General features: G+C 36.0%; 1 protein-coding gene across 2 annotated transcripts; it reads left to right on the forward strand.

The window, feature by feature from the left end:
* Nucleotides 1-680: 680 nt before the first annotated feature.
* KERA (keratocan) lies at nucleotides 681-11,151 on the forward strand. Of its 2 annotated transcripts, none has more exons than XM_086887775.1 (4): nucleotides 681-829; nucleotides 943-1,039; nucleotides 2,044-2,202; nucleotides 3,742-7,317. In XM_086887775.1, the coding sequence occupies exon 4, from the start codon at nucleotides 3,751-3,753 to the stop codon at nucleotides 4,684-4,686; it is 936 nt and encodes a 311-aa protein (XP_086743901.1). In that variant the 5' UTR covers nucleotides 681-829; nucleotides 943-1,039; nucleotides 2,044-2,202; nucleotides 3,742-3,750; the 3' UTR covers nucleotides 4,687-7,317. The 2 variants fall into 2 exon arrangements, with proteins under 2 accessions (XP_086743901.1, XP_023794409.1); XM_023938641.2 differs by adding an exon at nucleotides 9,166-11,151 and having other exon boundaries at nucleotides 767-1,039; nucleotides 3,742-4,636.
* The last annotated feature ends 6,681 nt before the right edge of the window (nucleotides 11,152-17,832 follow it).

Genomic DNA, 17,832 nt, shown 5'->3' on the forward strand with positions numbered 1-17,832 from the left:
ATGGAAATTCACATTATTGAGAAAGACTTAGAAAATGTACTTTGCTATTTTCTTCTCCTAATGAAGGACTCCCCCTTCGAATGGCATGGAGAAGTGTGCTTAATGAGGATCAAATACCTGGCTTCTAAATCCACAAAGGGCAGATTGTGACCCCTTGCTGAACAGTATTTCACACAAATAGTGCCTGCCACAAGGTAAACAGCAAGTCCCTTTGCCAGGGACTTCTGTGATAACATAATGAATATCTGGACATGATTAGCAGGTAAAAATAGCAGGTAAATTCAGACCACCGTGGAATGTAAGATAAACCAATCTTTTCTGTTGTTCCTAAATGTAAACATCTGGCATTTAAGTGTGTAACAGCAGATATCCACCATCAGGACTTGCAATTTTAGACCCTTCAGTGCAACATCCAGGATGGATACTCAGATCATTCTTTAAGGGCAAAGAGACCTCAGGGCCTCCATATTCTCTCTACTTTGTAAAGATTTAGCACAAAAGCAAACCAGTTTTATGTTTTAACAACATTGCTTGTTGTTTACAAGAATAATAGATGCACTTTTCATAATGTGAAGCCTCACAACTGGACATACAGCTATTTTAACTTTCACACAGTGGGGCCTCTGCCTCTCCCCAGATCCCTTGGATGGACTCCAGCTGACAAGCATTGTCACTAATGTGGGGTACCAGATCTGCTGCAGGAGGTCCAAGGCTCAAACATTTTAAGTTCTAGGTGTTTAAAGTGACAATTGTAATGAAAATAAGTGGATTTTATGCTTTCTTTCCTATAATTAGTACATCTGCTTAAAACTATAACTTTTATATTTAGGTATAGATATGAATTAATTTAATCTAATTGAAATTATTAAAATATTCTACTTAGTATGCATGAAGGAATCAGTTTTACATCTCCTTTGTAACAAATCCCTGCTAATCTCTAAGAGGTGTTGAAGGGCCTGGAGTTCTAGTAGAGTGAAACTAGAAGAAACTAGAAGCACTTATTATATTTTTTAAGTACATAATGAAAAAATTACTTATGGTAAGGATGAATTTTTTCATAAACAAGAAACATGGCAGTACAAGCATATACTCATGATAAAAATTTATGACGTGTTTAACATCAGCCTTGCTACCCATGTAGTTAAGGTTTGCCTTCCTTTTTTGACTACTTTTGTCTTTTCTGCTTCTAAACATCTTCTGAGACATTCTGAGTTTAAGAAGCAAGGGATTAAAAATTATGAAACGGGTCTTTATAGGTTTTATGGTTAAAATCAAACAGGTAAAACTGAATTAAAACAATTATGCAACTAAGTTTTAAAACTAATATAACTCAATAAAAGTACCATGATTTATTTTATGTTTTCAATATTTTTCATTATCTTTTCCCTTAAAATATTTATGTCATTGTTCTGGCTTTGAACATGAATAGCTTTTCTGATATGAAGTTGTTAATTTAAGTTTGGACTAAAAAGGAGAACAAAATCTTCCAAGATACTTAATGTGAGAAATATGTGTCTGTCTTTGGAGAGCAAGTTGGCTGCAAAGAGTTTGCTTTAGATCAATGATAAAAGATTATTGCAGGAGGCACTGGGGAATATTATGACTTTATAGAAATATATGTAAATATCTCTCTGAACAAAAGGGAAGAGGTAAGATTTAATCTTTAAAGAACTGAAAATATGTTATTAAAAAATTCTTAGCAAATGCTTTTGCTCTCTTCTTCTCCTAATCAAGAATTTTGTCTTTAAATGGCATGGCAGCATCTGCATTTAATAAAAATCAAATAAAATATTTCCGTAGAAACAGATGGCACTGGTTTTAATTCTTTGTGGCCAATTCAGGTATTATGAGAATGAGTTATGATGTAAGTCAGCTTTGCATGTAAAGTATCTTCTAACAAAAATGTTGAATAAATATACACTTTGGGTTACCTGTTTCCTCTAGGCCAGCTCCCCTCATCTGCTAGAACCTAAAAAAATCAAATGCCTTCAGCTCTGTGGCTGCTTGATTTTAAGGCCAGGATTTCCTTCTTTCCCTGCCTAGGTGCTGAGGTGCCTTGGCAGTTTCAGGGGTTAAAAGCTGTAAGCACTGATGCGTATATATGAGGCTGTATTCCTAGAACACGGCTTGTAGCCTGACTCAAGCTATTACAGTCTAACAACAGGGACCAATAGAAAGAGAAGAAGATCCAAGAAAGCTGAGGTAAGCCCAAACTCTGAAACAATGTCAAACTAGAAGCAATAGCTAATAAGGTGTGCATGGAAATACATCTGGGAATACTAGCATGTACTTCCAGTTTTATATGCTGCTAATTCTTAGGAGGACAGGAAACAAACACAGTGGTTAGCAGCCAAAAGCGGTGAATTTACAGTGATTTCTAACTGGCTTCAGATAGCTCCAGGAGCTTGACTAACAAGGTAAATTTCTTTATATCTATTTTTTTAATTGTTATTAGGATGATGGATATTTACAGAGTAAGAAGGTTGCAAATTCACAGTGTGAAATAGAAATGCTATTCTTTAGAAGTACTTTATTTGTCCCTTTCTTTGGAATGTCTCCAGATAGCAGTTTCTGGGGCTGGAAAAGCTATAGGATAGCTATAGCACTTGTTACTGCTAATGACAATGTTGAAAACTAATAAATGACTACATATCATATTCAGCAACTGAACTGAGCTCTTAACTTTACTGATGCATTAATCCTGTGAGAGAATTTATTATTTATTTAAACGCTATTTTTGCCAAGACAAATCTCCTCATTTTGACCAAAAAATTTCAGCTATCAGTCTTTTACCTTTACATTTCAAAATGCTTGTTAATCTTCATGAGGCAGTAAACAAAATAACAGTTTGTAAGGCACTGGTTTTGTGCTACACAATTATTTACTTTCTGAGTAAATTATCAGTAATGTTTTTGTTCATAATTTAATAGTAGAAGAGGCTAAAAAAACAAATAAAAAAAATAGTTAAAATATGCATAAATGCATATGAACAGTTTGGTTAGGATTTACTGTTTGTGGACATATTTTGGTTAGGATTTATTTTTTGTGTCATTTAAAGCAGGCATTTGTTTTGTCTGTTTGCTTTAGGGGAGGAAATTTGTAACTTTGGATATGAGAGAGTGAGGCGGGGAATGGATTAGTCAAACATATTCCCTCCAAGCTTTTAAGAACATGCCCAACAAACAGCTGTTAAAACACTATTTGATCTTCCACTTTTCAATGAAGACAAAAGACCCTGGAAAATCTGATCCAGATGCCATTATAATTTAAGAGAGAGCAAAAATAGAAAAGAGGGTATGATTAATTCCAAAAGGAGGAACGCTTTGTACAATAGTATTTATATTATCGTGGTAATACTATCTTTTCTGATGATCAGCCATTATATAATGTAGATTATAGGTCTGTACAGGAAAACTTACACAAATTTAAAAGAGATGTTGATTGTCTAAAAATTATGCATATTTTCATATTCTTTGAAATTATACTTGCATGAGCATCAGCTAAACTGGTAGCCAGTGTGTCATCTAAGAACCAGGGAAATGTTTATCAACATATAGCAGAGAATTGTTTGCACCTCTTATATTGCTTTTCAGTTTTTCATTAACAGGATAATACTCTAGAGGACAGAATTTGGCTGTTTATAAAGGAAATATTATTTTATATGCAAAACTTTTGTTAAACTAGTATGCTGCTAGGGAGTTTTATTGAGAAACAGCTAATTGGTTTTTTATCCCTTCCAAGGCAAACACCATGATTCTAAAAGTCTATACAAGCCTTTTGCTCTTATTCTTGGTCAATTCCGTGTGGACTCGAACTGTGAGACAAGTTTATGATGATCTGGATCCTGACCATTGGTCTCACTATACTTCTGAGTGTCCACAGGAATGCTTTTGTCCTCCTAGTTTCCCCAATGCATTATACTGTGATAACAAAGGACTTAAAGAAATACCTCCAATTCCAGCAAGAATTTGGTACCTCTATCTTCAAAACAATCAAATTGAAACAATTTCAGAGAAGCCTTTTGTGAATGCCACTCATCTGAGATGGATCAATCTGAACAAGAATAAGATCACCAACAGTGGAATTGAGAGTGGTGTGCTGAGCAAGCTGAAAAGACTGCTTTACTTATTCCTTGAAGAGAACGAATTGGAAGAGGTGCCTGCCCCATTACCAGTGGGTCTGGAACAGCTAAGATTAGCTAGAAACAAAATCTCCAGAATCCCAGAAGGAGTCTTTAGCCACTTGGAAAACCTTACTATGTTAGACCTGCACCAGAACAGTTTGTTGGACAGCGCTCTTCAAAGTGACACCTTCCAAGGACTCAACAACCTTATGCAACTCAACATAGCAAAAAATTCACTCAAGAAAATGCCTTTAAGCATTCCAGCTAATACACTCCAGCTTTTTTTGGACAACAACTCCATCGAAGTTATACCAGAAAACTACTTCAGTGCAATACCCAAAGTGACTTTCCTTAGGCTGAACTACAATAAATTATCTGACGATGGTATCCCTCCAAATGGGTTTAACGTTTCATCTATTCTAGACCTACAGCTGTCTCACAATCAGCTCACTAAAGTTCCACCAATCAATGCTCACCTTGAGCACCTTCATCTTGATCACAACAAAATCAAAAGTAAGTGTGTATTGCCAGTGTGGGACCATTCAAAACCATATCTAATTTAAATGTCTACTTAACCATAAAAATGTTCTTTGAGATAAAGCGATTAAAATCATAGAATCATTGAATTTGGGAAAGAATGGACCTCTAGAGGTCATTTATTCCAACCTTCCAGGAAAAATGCAGAGCCCTATCCAGCCTGACCTTGAAATTTGCCGGGGATGGAGCATCTACCACCCCTCTGAGCAAAATGTTTTTGTGTTTTACTGATTTTACAGCATATTTGTTCTACTAAGATTTATGCCCTCAAAAGTTTTCCATTTTGTATAAGTGAGCTGAGGTTTTGTACCCAAAACAACAGAAGTTGGTTGGCTTTAATAGTTTCACTTCCAGGACTGTTTCCAAATTCATCCAGGTACAGAGGGGGTGTGGTGGTTAGAGACATAACATACTCTGTATAACGAAAGTATCTACTCAGGAAGTTCTTCTTTTCATGACAAAAGCCAAATAAATATGATGACCTTTTATTCACCACTGCACAGAAGGAAGCCAAGTTTCCATATTTATCTTCCCATCCAGTGATTTAATTGAATACATGGTCCCTTGCCACTTTTTTGTGCCACTGTAGTTCAAAAATATACTAAAAAAATCGTTTGGCTTTTGCACAAAAAAAGGCCCTATGAAAGGAAAATACTTATTGATAGTTTACATTTATTCACAGCATTTGGAAAAATGAAAGTGTGAAATCATGTAAATAAAAAAATATTTGCATAACTGTCACATATTTAAGTGGCCTGCAAGAATTCTAACTGTTAATTAGAGTTAAAGCTTATGACAGATGTTGTTCCTGAACATATTTAATTGCCTCCTGGTTATTAAGGGATTTATTTTAATTGCTTAAGTGCAAGGCCTCAGGTGCAGACTTTATTCTGTCACTTCAAGTGGACACAAAATTGAAATCAGTGGAATGTAGCCCTTCCAGTTTAAGAACAGTTTTATGTCTAGGTAGTATTTAAAGAGCTGTTCAGTCTTCTTCCTTCCCTGAATAAGTATGACAAAGCTTAAGACCATGAAAATTAACTTTTATAGTATGTGCAAAATCAAGTCTCATGTTCCAGCAATGCATGATCTGTGAAACTGAGTCATGATAGTTTTCCACAAGTCTTCTATTCCTTAATGCCTTTACCACTTTTTAAAAATCATTGTCAACTTAAGCACAAAACTGTCTTCAGACAAAAGGCAAAAAAGAATTCTGAGTAACTGAATATAAAATAGTTGCAACCTGATGCTTTAAATGAAAATTGTATTTTACCACAGAGCATAATTGTTCAAGAAGTAAGGGATAATGACATAGTCTTCATAAAACATTACTCTAATAGATAATATCTTAAAGGGCCTTTAGGATTGCAAACAAGGAATGTAATTCCATTAGGCCAAAGTAATAAGAGCTGATATTAATTCTGAAGATTGGTTTTGTCTTCTTAAACACAGATCAGTCATTATTTTAAGATAATCAATGTGAAAGGTTTGAAAGAAAAATATCTGTAAAGTCTTGATTTGCTTCCTTCACAAAAGAGTCCTGCTGAACGTTTACTTTTATGTGTGCAGTACAAGTCCTTTTCACAATTTTAATTCTCAGGTATTCCTTCACAACTGCAAATCACTGCTTTATTTCCTCTTGGTGAATCATAGTTACACTGTTGTTATTGCAAGAGTTCAGACATCAGCATTTCTATGTAAATACCATTTGTCTATGTTTTATTGTACGTTATTTTGTAATATCAATTCTTCATATAAGTGCACGGCCTTATTTCTCCAGAGACCATTTATGAAGATATAAGGCCCCCTTCTGAAGCCCAGGAAAGCCAATGATAGCCTCATCATTTGTCTCAGTGGAATAAGAATTTCACCTGCAATCCCTTCACTAAGGATATCAGTACACAGAGGAAAAAAACTATTCTAATTTTGGAATTGAAATCAACTTAAAACCAGAATACATTTGTTCCATGGCATTTTAAAACACACATGCCTAGATATTTACCATGGAGATACACTTGTGGGGCTCTGGGGAGTTGTTAAATAGTGGAGAAGAGAATGGTAAAGTAAACAAAGAGAAGGTGTGAAATGATGATGTAACAAGAGGGCAAGGGTAAGCAGGTGGGATAATTACAGTGCTACCAAAGGACAAATGGAGGGGAGCAAACAGTAAGTTCCCCTGGAAGAATACCAGTAGGCTGAGGTAGATACTGTGAACTATTATTCCACATGTAGAGAAACAGAAAAAATTCTTGGGCCGTGTATCTATATTTTGTTTCTAAATTATAAGTTTCACTGGAAAAGAAACAGGATCTTCTGCACTTCATCAGCAGACATACAGTATTAGCCACTAATGAGAACCTCTGGAAGTTTTCCCTTACGGCAGCTCTAGGTTTCATGTTTAAATATTAAAGGACATAACAATTCTGTTGGCAAGTGGTGGAAATCATCTTCTTTGAATAAACTATCCTAGATTTTTTTATCTAATTTGTGGTATCTGTACAGACCTCCTGCTCAATGGAAAGGGATACACAACCACATAGGGAAATTCATCCCATCCTAAGGACCTGTCAGTCCCCTTTTGGAAGTACTCATCTCTCTCTAGAGTTTACAAAGACAGCCTAAATGGTTTACTTAGGTTGACAATTAACTTCTGTGTGGATCAGTTTAGGCAAGGTGAATTGTTCCTCTGAAAGGAAAGACCTGTTCCTCCTACTTAAATAAAATTCAGTAAAAGATCCATGAAGAGAATTGAAAGAGAGAAAAAGAGAGAGAGACTGTTACTCCCCTGATAGTTTGGGTTGGATTTACTGTTTATGGGAAGAGAACAGTAGAACCCAAACCAATTCATATCACAAATCATCAGGAAACAACTTCTTCCTAGGTGGCCTAGGTGGTTAGATAACTGCTGCCTCACTTCAAGGCTGCAGTAATTGACCTGGTAAAAATGACTGCAGTGAGATAGTTTCTAGGTCAGAGAAGACAGAGATTTAGGATACACTTGAAGCCATCTTGTCTCTATGAAGAGTAGTGCTGACCAAACAAAGCAGATACAGTCTACTAGATAGTGTTGATTTACCTAAAACATTTAATAGCTGCTTTTGTAATGAAAATTCTTAAACTTTCTGTGCTGTAAATTCACACATTAAAAAAAGTTGTAGCTTGTTTCTTCCAAGAATACCAAAAGCTCTGCCAACATTAATCAAATTTCACAAGATAAACACATTTTAACATCACGGATATATTAAAAAAAAACTTCAGTCCTTGGCCAACTGGATGTATTTATCTAGTTTCCATGACAAAGACAAAGTCCACTTCCAAGATGTTGCAAACATCTGGGCAGTTTTTCAAAACAGAGTGAAGGAAAAAGAGAAAAAATGTTATGGGGAAAAAAAAAAAGTAAGTTGTGTTGTTATTTTTACTTCATAACGTTGCTCTGATTTTGGGGATTGTACTCAGATTTGTGCATGATATCATTACTAAATATAAAGGGAAATTTTTTTTTCCGATCTCTTTTTAGTAAAAAAACTTGCTCAAAAAAAAAATCTGTTCATACATGTGTTCTATTCCCTTTTTTTTCAGTTAATCTGGGGCCAAGATCCTCAAGCAGTCAGATGAATCAAAAAATATCATAATTTGGTCAAAGGAACTGACAGCATTGGTAAACAAACCCCACTTCAGTGTTTTCTAGAGGTTGTTTTGAGGCTGAAATAAGGCAGCAGTTGCCTGACTATTTAACAGCTGAAGACAAACTGTAAAAAGCATTTTAGCCAAGTGACAGTGCAGAGGTACCTTGAGGGGACAAAAAGCCCAAGGTATTCAACACTTACAAATACGGGTAATGATTGAATCCATAGTTCCAAATTTGATCTGTACAGTAACAAATTATGTGTGATGTACGTAGAATTTTGAGGATTTGTTAGCTTTCAGATTAGAAAGAAAAATATCCCACTGCATAAGGTATATTCTTGCAATTAAAATCAACTCCACTTAATAATGTGAGAGAACAGAAAAGTACAGATGTTAAAACTTAAAAACACTATGCAAAAAGTTCCTCTGATTCAATACTGCCATTGTTTTGAGTTCAAGATCTTCGTAGGGAATATTATCAGCCTGAAATTAGTGTGCTGTCATTGAAATAAGATGTTTAAAACCCCTCAGAAGTATTCTTGCCTTGCTCACTCAGAGTGTGAAGAGCCATTTCTCAATGCTTACCATGTAGTTGTCTAACTTAGTATCCTCTTAGTCCAAGGATAAGTTATTCATCTAATGATCTTTTTTCCATAATTGCAGCACAGTAAATATGTGATTCATTGATCCAGATCATATTATATGAATTTATATTATATATTGCTTGCATTCAATCAACAAAGTATTTAAACAGCAACAAAAGCAACAGTCTCCCATGCTAACATGAGTGGAAGGTTACTTTATTTGTGTCCTGAGTGAATTTTATCTTCATGAACTTTTCCCATAGAAATAACTAACAAGTTAATCTACATTTTCAGGTGTCAATGGTACTCAGATATGCCCAGTTTCCATTGCCCTAGAAGAAGATTATGGTTATTATGGCAACATCCCTCGCCTCCGATACCTTCGTCTGGATGGAAATGAAATTCAACCTCCAATCCCATTGGACATCATGATTTGTTTCCGACTACTTCAAGCTGTTGTCATATAAAGATATTGCAGTGTCACTCTTGTACTGTGAGAATGCTAAGATACAAGTTTTGCTGGAATGAAACTTGTTCTAACTCATAAGTCAAAAACTAACAGCTTTATTTGACTTTAATTTTTTTTCTTTGCTTGTATCTTTTCTACAACTGAAAAGGCTGTTCTGTCAGAAGGGATTTTGTATGGACCTGAAACATGTGCTTAACACCTTATCCTATAAATTCATGATGTGAATGTGTTGAAAATCATCAATGTACGATCTCAAATATTCCAAAGAAAATTCTTGCCTACTCCATCTTTCCTGTCAAGTGTGACAATGCTAACATCATTCCGATAGACAAGTTTTATGTCCTTATTTTGTTATGTCGTAACATAATGAATTTGGGTGAACTTGGCCAAATTAGCATATGCTAATGAAATCGTGAGCTGCATGATTGCTAGTTGTCAGAACTTCCACTGACATTTCAGATAGTGACTCGTGGTGAACAACCACTTAACATGCAAATAACCCATAAATTGCTGTCATCCTTTGAAGATTAATACTTTTAAGGTGAAAAGTACATGATGCTTAGCATCCAAAGCAGTATACCGAATATATAGCATTGTCGGAATTCGTTCAGTGAATTTTAGAACTGGAATAAACTGGTCCAACTCAAATCCAGGGATAAGAGAACATGAGATGTAACCTTGTTCTTTAAAAGTCCCAGTTTTCTGCTGTTTTATTCCATTTTTAGTTTTGACACATTTCTTTCTGCAGCTTTGGGATTGTCATTGAATATTTGGTTAATTTTAGTTTGCAGAGAGATACAACCAAGAATAGTAATGATTACATATTTCATGGACTAGATACTTCATAAAAATTTGAATGGCTAGTTAATGCAATGGTGATGAAGAGAAAAATAAGAAATTAGGAAATATATCCACACCCAATTATTTACTGAACTAGGAAAGCACTTTTATAGGAACTGTATCATTTAAGCAAGTACAATCAACTCAGCGCAGTATTCAGCTAACTCACATACATGCACACAATACTACTGGATTTTAGAGAAGTCCAGACTATTAGAACATAATACATTAACAATTCACTAACAAGGGAGATATCAGAAGGCAACTTTTTATGAAAATGGTTGATTTTATCAAATCTGGTTGATTTTTTTTTTTATATTTTATAATATTGCCATTTCTATAAATGACTTGAAGATTAGAGTCAACTATTCACTGAGAGAGCATGAAATTCTTATTTCTGCTAGCCAGCACAACAGACTATCCATCAGTCATTATTTTAGTCTTCTTGCATTTCTAGATAGAAGCAATTAGTTGCTCATTGATATCTTGCATCTATTGCTAACATTTTAAGACTGGTCTCAGTAGCAAGCATATAAAGACTATGCACATGGTATAACTTTTGCTTTTCAGATTAGGTCTTTTCTTAAAAGCAGATTTTTAAAAGTGTTGAGACCTACAATTTCTGGCAATCAATCCTTTTTATCTGAAAATCAGGACTTATTCTGCTCCAGAGAATTTGTGTAAACAACCTAGTATAGCAGCCCAGCATAGGAATAACCCATTCAGAAATCTGATCACTAAACCATTTTTTTGTTGTTGTTTTTATGTGATTGCTGAGAAACTCCTGCCCTTCTAACAAAAGTATTTTCTGTACCTCTGTGTTCACACTATATGAAAAAATACAGATTTAAAAAGTCTTTACAATATGTATGCATGTTTAGCTATGTTCTTTACTCAATAATAGCATAGTAATTTATTTTTGGAAAAAGAATTATGTGACAATAATACTAATTAAATTATAACAATAATTATGTTCTTGTAGTTGTAAATTAATTCTTAATTTAAACAAAGAAAAAATACATGTACTCTAAGTGAATATTCACAGGCCTATATACATTTATTTATATTATTTACAGTTCTAATTGGACAGCAAAGCATCTTGACGACCCAGTAAAAAATTACTATATGATATCCTTTTAGATACCATATACACATTGAGGAAAAGATTAAACCTCTCCCAAAGAGATGTTAAGTTTATATATGATAAATGTTGGTATGTAAAAACACAAAAGGATACTAGAGCATCAAGGTAGTCCATTTGCTGGACTATGTGATGGAATCAGGAGCACAAGGTCTGGTGAAATAATTTTTAACAGTTATTTGTACCAGCTGTACCACTATTTTTCCAGCTCAGTGTAATGTGGAAATCCTTATAAATTGGTCCTTCAAACAAGTAGTGAGTACTATCCAGTGCAACAATTCTAGAAGACCTGCAGATTAATGCTCAAGATTTGTTTCTGTCAAATCTCAGTTAATCTGAGTGAAGTGAAAATTTAATGATATATCCTAGGACAAACTTCTGTTGGGCTAAAGAGTTGTTGCTGCCAAGCGCTCTGTATTCTACACCTTTGATGCAATGCACTGACTCCACCTCTGAGAACTGTTTATTAAAGAGAAAATCTTAAATATTTTCACTTAGGCAAATTTGTTCCATCTTGATGCTCTCTCACAGAGACAGCTCTATGAAGTAGAATAAAAACCAGCTATGTTGTTACAGTGCCCTTCACAAAATAAATCAATACTGATTAGGGGTTAAGCTTTTTTACTCTATGTACATGGCCATTTGAAACCATTTTAATATTCTTAAACATCTTGGGAAAGTCAGTGAAACTTCCCTTCAGACTAAATAGCAGGTCTAAATTGCATTATTGTGTGGTACTAAACAATGTAGGCTTTTAGCCACTACACAGTCAGTTCATTCATTGTGCCAGAAGACTACAAAGGAATATGTAAAACATATTGTCTTTTTTCCCGCTAAAACAGAAAAAGCATCGCTGTGCTTGAAAGTCTGATGTTAATTCTTCTTAATCCAAGACTTCCCACTGATACTCCCTGGTTCAGAAAAAAATGTGCTCCTTTCCTCTGAAAGGAGGAACACACTTTTCAGCTGTCCTGTCTGAAAGAGCAGCTGGCATCATAGAACAGTCATTCACTTCCCTTACATGTCAGAACACTCTGCAAACAGTTTTGAATGGAATACTGTGCACAGAAACAAAGACATTTACAAGTATGAGAAGCTGAGAACAGGTCACCATAAGTATATGCAGAGCCATGGTTGATCACTAATCCACAAACATCTAGTGCTTTGTGCAGAAATCCATATTACATATTGGGTAATTTTGAAATTAGCGTTAACACAGATGTGTTATCACCTCAGCCCAGGGTACAGACAGTTGTCATGTAAAGAAAATTATTAAAGCAAAGTGAGAGACTTAACAACTGAAAAATACCCAGACGTTTCTGACATGTCTGCCAGCTTGATTGGAGGCTGGAACGCTGGATCTATCAAAAGGCTGTGGGGTTTTATAACACAGCTGGCTCTGCAGGAAGAAAAGTCCTTTTCAGATGCTGCCAGCATAGTTAAAACTTAGCCACATGTGTGATTCTCCCCGCTCCATACTGTTCTCTGGCATTTTCTGTTTCTCAAGGGTTCAGTGTGCTATGGCTATTCTTCAACATTTTAAGGGAAAAACAGCACCATAACAATCATGCTGTGATAGATGAACAATAGATGCCAGTGGCCACAGCATCCTGTATGACACCTGAAGGAAGAAACACAAACACTGAAGTAAAAATTCAGAAGATAACTAGAAAACTTTGCATGTTTGCAATTACGAACTCCAGCACACATCCTGTGTCATTGTAGGGATATTCAGTCACCCCTGCTGCACCCAAATGGTTTCCAATGTTTGCAACAAGTAGTTGCTGTTTACTTTTCCAGCCTAGAAAACCTATTTGCTGATATCACATTGCAGCTATTTTCATTACCTACATGGAATCAAATTACTGTAACATCTACATTTCTGTGTTTATTGTTAAACAGCTAATATCCTTCTTCTGCCAAGCATGGCTGAGAATCCTTGGCATTGTTAAAGTCGGCGAGTTAACATCTAGCTCTTGAACAAAAGTCTCCTCCAAAACTGCATTTATTTTTTACCCAGAATTGGTTACCCATAAACATGATGAGGGGCTCTACAGGGTACTGTCTGTGTAGTGGTATTCAGGAATAGTAATAACCACTTCAGGTAAAGTGTATGAAGCAATATCCATAATTGACACCATGTTCTGCCTAGTTAACTTACTATCTCACCCATTACTAGAAGTGATATGATTTCTAAGCCCTGTGTTTGCTCTAGCAGTTCTAGTCTAGTTCCAGCAAATCTACACTTTCATGAATTCAAAATCTTTTCCAAAACTGTTTTCCTTTTACTCCCTGCACTGTTGACAGCAGCCTGTATATTCTTCTTATTGGTTTTGTCTTGATTTCTGTAGCAGTGGAATGAGTCTGTAGGAGGATCCCTAAGTTGATCAGAAGGCTGGAACACCTCTCCAGTGAAGACAGAGAGGGCTGTGGCTGTTCAGCCTGGAGGAGAGAAGGCTTCAGAGAAGTTATAGGTGTCCTATGCTTGGAAGTGTTCAAAGCCAGGCTCTGAGCATCCTGGTGTAGTGGAAGGTTCTGTGCCCACGACGGAGATCTTGGAACTAGATGACCCCAAGGATCTGTTTCAATCTAAATCACTCTACGATTCTTCATGCATTTGACCAAGCTATCTGCCTATCAGCTTGATTCAGTTTTATTTCTTCAGTGGTTTTTTGCTTATGCATTTTTATACATGTAGTGTTAATGTCTGTCCTGATGTCCTGCCCTTTCCTGGTAGCTCAGCTCCAGCTGGAATTCCCCAGGTAAAGGGTTGCCCTGACTGCACACAGCTGCAGCAGCAGAACAGTCCCACTGCTCACAGCTCTCACACCTCCTCTTGTCTCTGCATGCAGACCCAGGCTGGTGCTGTCTTATAGGCAGAGTATATCTGGAAATCTCTTTTCTGAGGCTTCCTCTCCCCACTCCCAGTCTTTTTTGTAGGAAAATCTGTGAAGAAACTAGAATCACATCTTCTGCAAAGAAAAGCTGCTCTTCATTAGGGGCTGGGGGAATGAAAGGGACATATGGGCTCAGCAGCTCTCAGTGAATCTATGGTTTTTTAATAATTTTTTATTCATTAAAATGGTCTATCACCATTTTTATTAAATGTTAGTGGATTCAGAAAATATAAGAAATACAAATAGTTTCAGCCAGAGGAAAGGAAAGAAAAAAAAATAGTGTCCATGCTTCTTACTTAATATTCTTGTTGCTAATATTTCCATGTAGCATGATATGCCCTTCACCAGTTAATGAAATCCTTGAATTTGCCTGAAATCATGCTCCCACTGCTAGGAAGCCTATTTTGAAGAGAGTAATCTCCTTTTGATGCTCCACTTTGTTACAGGACTTGAAATAATCACCGTTTCTTTCTCCTGGAAGTGAGGATAGACTTCATGGTATTATAGGATCTAGGCTCAAGACCCTGTCTGAATCAGAAGCAGATTGACTTGGAGTGTAGTTTTGTTTCTTTTTTTTCTCTGAGGATGCTGTTTTCAGCACCAGACTAGAGGTTCACACTATTTTTGTGAATCCTAAGATTTGTTTCTTTTAATGACTGAAACTGCTTCCAGTGAAGAAGACTGATGGCAAGCCTTCTCAGTTCTGCTTAGTGGCAGAATACAAGTGAATTACACTTAAAATGTCTGACCAACTTTCCAGGAACAAGGTTCCCAAATTCCCTGCCTCTGAATTGCAGACCAAATTGGGAAGAGAAAGCTGTGCATGAAGATTTTCTCTGGAAGTCCCAGTGGTATGGATCTTTTAAGAAGCCAGTTATTTATATGTTTATTTCAGTTTGATGCAAGTTCTTTAATCTTAAATTTAAAATAGCATATATGAACATGGTGTGAGGTTTATTTTTCATTTTTATATGAAGGAGAAGACTAAAATAATTAATTCCTCCTCAAACAAATATAAACATTTTTACATTTATTTGACCATCAAATAAACAAACAACTGGAAAAGTGAATTTTCTTTTCTCAAACCAAAATTTCCATGCTTTCCTTTTCTTATTCATTGTTCTTTATTTACATCTGCATTCTGTCTGGCATCAATGTAGCCGACTTATTAGGTATTGAGGAATATTGAGAATTATTTCGGCTGCAGTATTATCCATGCTTCTGATTTTCCTCAAAGCATTAATAAGACTTCTGCCTGTATTTTCCTACTTTTGAAATCTGTGTACTACAGGCCCCCTTTTTTTTTTTTATTCAGAGTAAAAGTTGCTCCCAGGGATTCAAGGCTTTCTGTGCCTGCTTTCCCTGTATTTAGACATCCTCTGCTTACCGCCTGACACTCAGGTGGTTTTAATTCCTGCTGGTTTAATAACCAGCTCCATGCTGGGATTTTTCCCAATGTTAATTCTGTAATGGAGTGGATAAGTCCTGTTGCTGGTGGGCTGCTTCTGACATGGGTCATCGCTTGGGGAGGCCATCACAGCCTGGTGTCTTGTTCTGATGAGCAGAAGCAAATAACCAGCAGCTCAGCTTATGAAGGCACTGAATTATGTGGTAGGAATAATGAAAAAATGGGTTCAATAATGCAGTGTATTTCATCACAAACATACAAAGCAGAAAATCATCCAGAGCAAGACAGAGATGAAGATGCAGCTGGGGCAAATGCTCAAACTTAAAAGAATGTGCAAATACTTGTACAGGTCCTTGGAAAGCTATAATGAAGCTTGGGCAGTTTGCTGCTAAGGCATAAACCCAGAGGCACTTCAGAGAGAAGAAACAGTAGAAAGCTGTGAGTGCAGAAATGGAAACACTTATTCCCTCTAACTGCCTCTTTTGATTGCACTGGCTGAATTAACACTCTCAGAATTTTCTGATAGTGGGTAAGGATGTGTCTCTTGTCTACTTTCTCACTGGTAAACAGTAGGCTGTCAACAGGGTTGGTTTGAAACATTATTTTTGTCTGTACTGGTCATTATGATCAGGTCTAAATAGTCATCAGGCAGCATTTCTAGATCTCCAGAAACTCTTTAAGACATACCAGTTTGGGCACAGCCCCACAGTTGCTGAAAGGTGTGTTGCTGAAAGCTCATGTAAACATATAACTTGTTTAAAAAAACCCAAAAAACTAAAAAGAAGACCTCTCCTTTGAAAGCTGTGATTGTTTCCAGGGAGAATATGCTAAGTACTCCTACAGTATGCATTAAGTTTTCATTATTTCAGAAACTATTTTCAGAGGAATTCACGTGCCTTATTTTAAAGAAAATAAACTTAGAACAAGCATATCTTTTCATTAGTAGACAATTTGAAAAGTTTTAGAGAAACCTTTTAATATTGATCTGCTATAAGACACATTTTGTATGGAATATTTGCTTCCCATTGAAGTGCAAACATAACATATTTCTAAGTCATCCTGCTCTCTGTGTGTACTGACACATATAATCATTTTAAGAATCTTTTCAAATTCAACAAAATGCCTGATGTACTGGGAATCACTGGAGATGTTGACTCCAGCTAACTTTCTTGCTGGAAATATAAATTCCTATTCCTTCAGGGGTCTAAACCCTCAGACTGATGCCTTTTAACTTATCTAAAGATGAGTTGAATATTCTGATGCCTTGTCCTTTCTAAAGTTGAAAAAAAAGCTGAAATAAAATTAGGTAGCTTGTACAGCCCTGGACAAGGATTAGGTGAGACTTCCTCCTCTGCATCACTAAATCACAGAGTTATTTTGTCAGTTGTAGAACCAGAAACAGATACAAACTGTGATGAAAAGGAAGTGATGTGATATGAACAAATCAGAAATCAGTTAACAGATCACAGTCAAAATAGCTGGGGATGGCATTCTTTGCTGAGAAAGATATGTTACCTTTAACCCTATAGATGGCCTTTCCCCCTTTAAAAAAAAGTGCTCTTTCACAGTATTGTAATTGTAGAAAAACTGTCTTTTTAGGGAGAAGTCTTAAAGATCTCAAAAATATGTGCAGGAGCTTTAGTTGTTACCACTTTTACTCAGTACTTGCAGATATAGGAAAAGGCTATTTTTGTGGCCAGTATCTAACCAAGTAACAACTTTATCTTTCATTTTTAATGTAACCAGTATAATCATAGCTTGATAAAGAAGAAGTAAAATGTCAAATACAAGGAGAGAGAAAATAAAAGACATGAAAAAGATGACTAGGAAGGGAAGAGGAAAAGCTTGTGATGAGGGGATAAAAAAGGAGAAAGGTAAAACATTTGGAAAAGAAGGTAGCATGAGAGGCCTTCCTGGGCATCTCTTTGCATAAGAGTAAATGAACGGGGGAGGAGACACAAATGCTCACGCGATTTTAGGGAGGAAAACGAAGAGCTGGAAGTCTTGGAAACTATCAGTCCACAAAGGTGCTTATATACCCTGAGATTTATAATCCTTCAGCCTAGTCTAGCTGTTCTTTTGGGAACTCACATGACAGCAACAGCTAAAAGTGCTCAATATTTGTAATGCTGACAAAAGTGCTGATTAATATGCAGCCAAACACAAAGGAATTGTGCAGATGTGTGAATAAACACCTGAGAGCTTT

The sequence above is a fragment of the Cyanistes caeruleus genome, chromosome 4 (genome assembly GCF_971803275.1).
Source record: "Cyanistes caeruleus chromosome 4, bCyaCae1.hap1.1, whole genome shotgun sequence".
NCBI classification, from domain to species: Eukaryota; Metazoa; Chordata; class Aves; order Passeriformes; family Paridae; genus Cyanistes; species Cyanistes caeruleus.

Bases quoted from the DNA above. Each gene is read 5' to 3' on its own strand.
- KERA (XM_023938641.2), top strand. From the start codon at position 3,751: ATGATTCTAAAAGTCTATACAAGCCTTTTGCTCTTATTCTTGGTCAAT. The intron at 4,637-9,165 runs GTAAGTGTGTAT...CTACATTTTCAG, and splicing joins TGATCACAACAAAATCAAAA to GTGTCAATGGTACTCAGATA.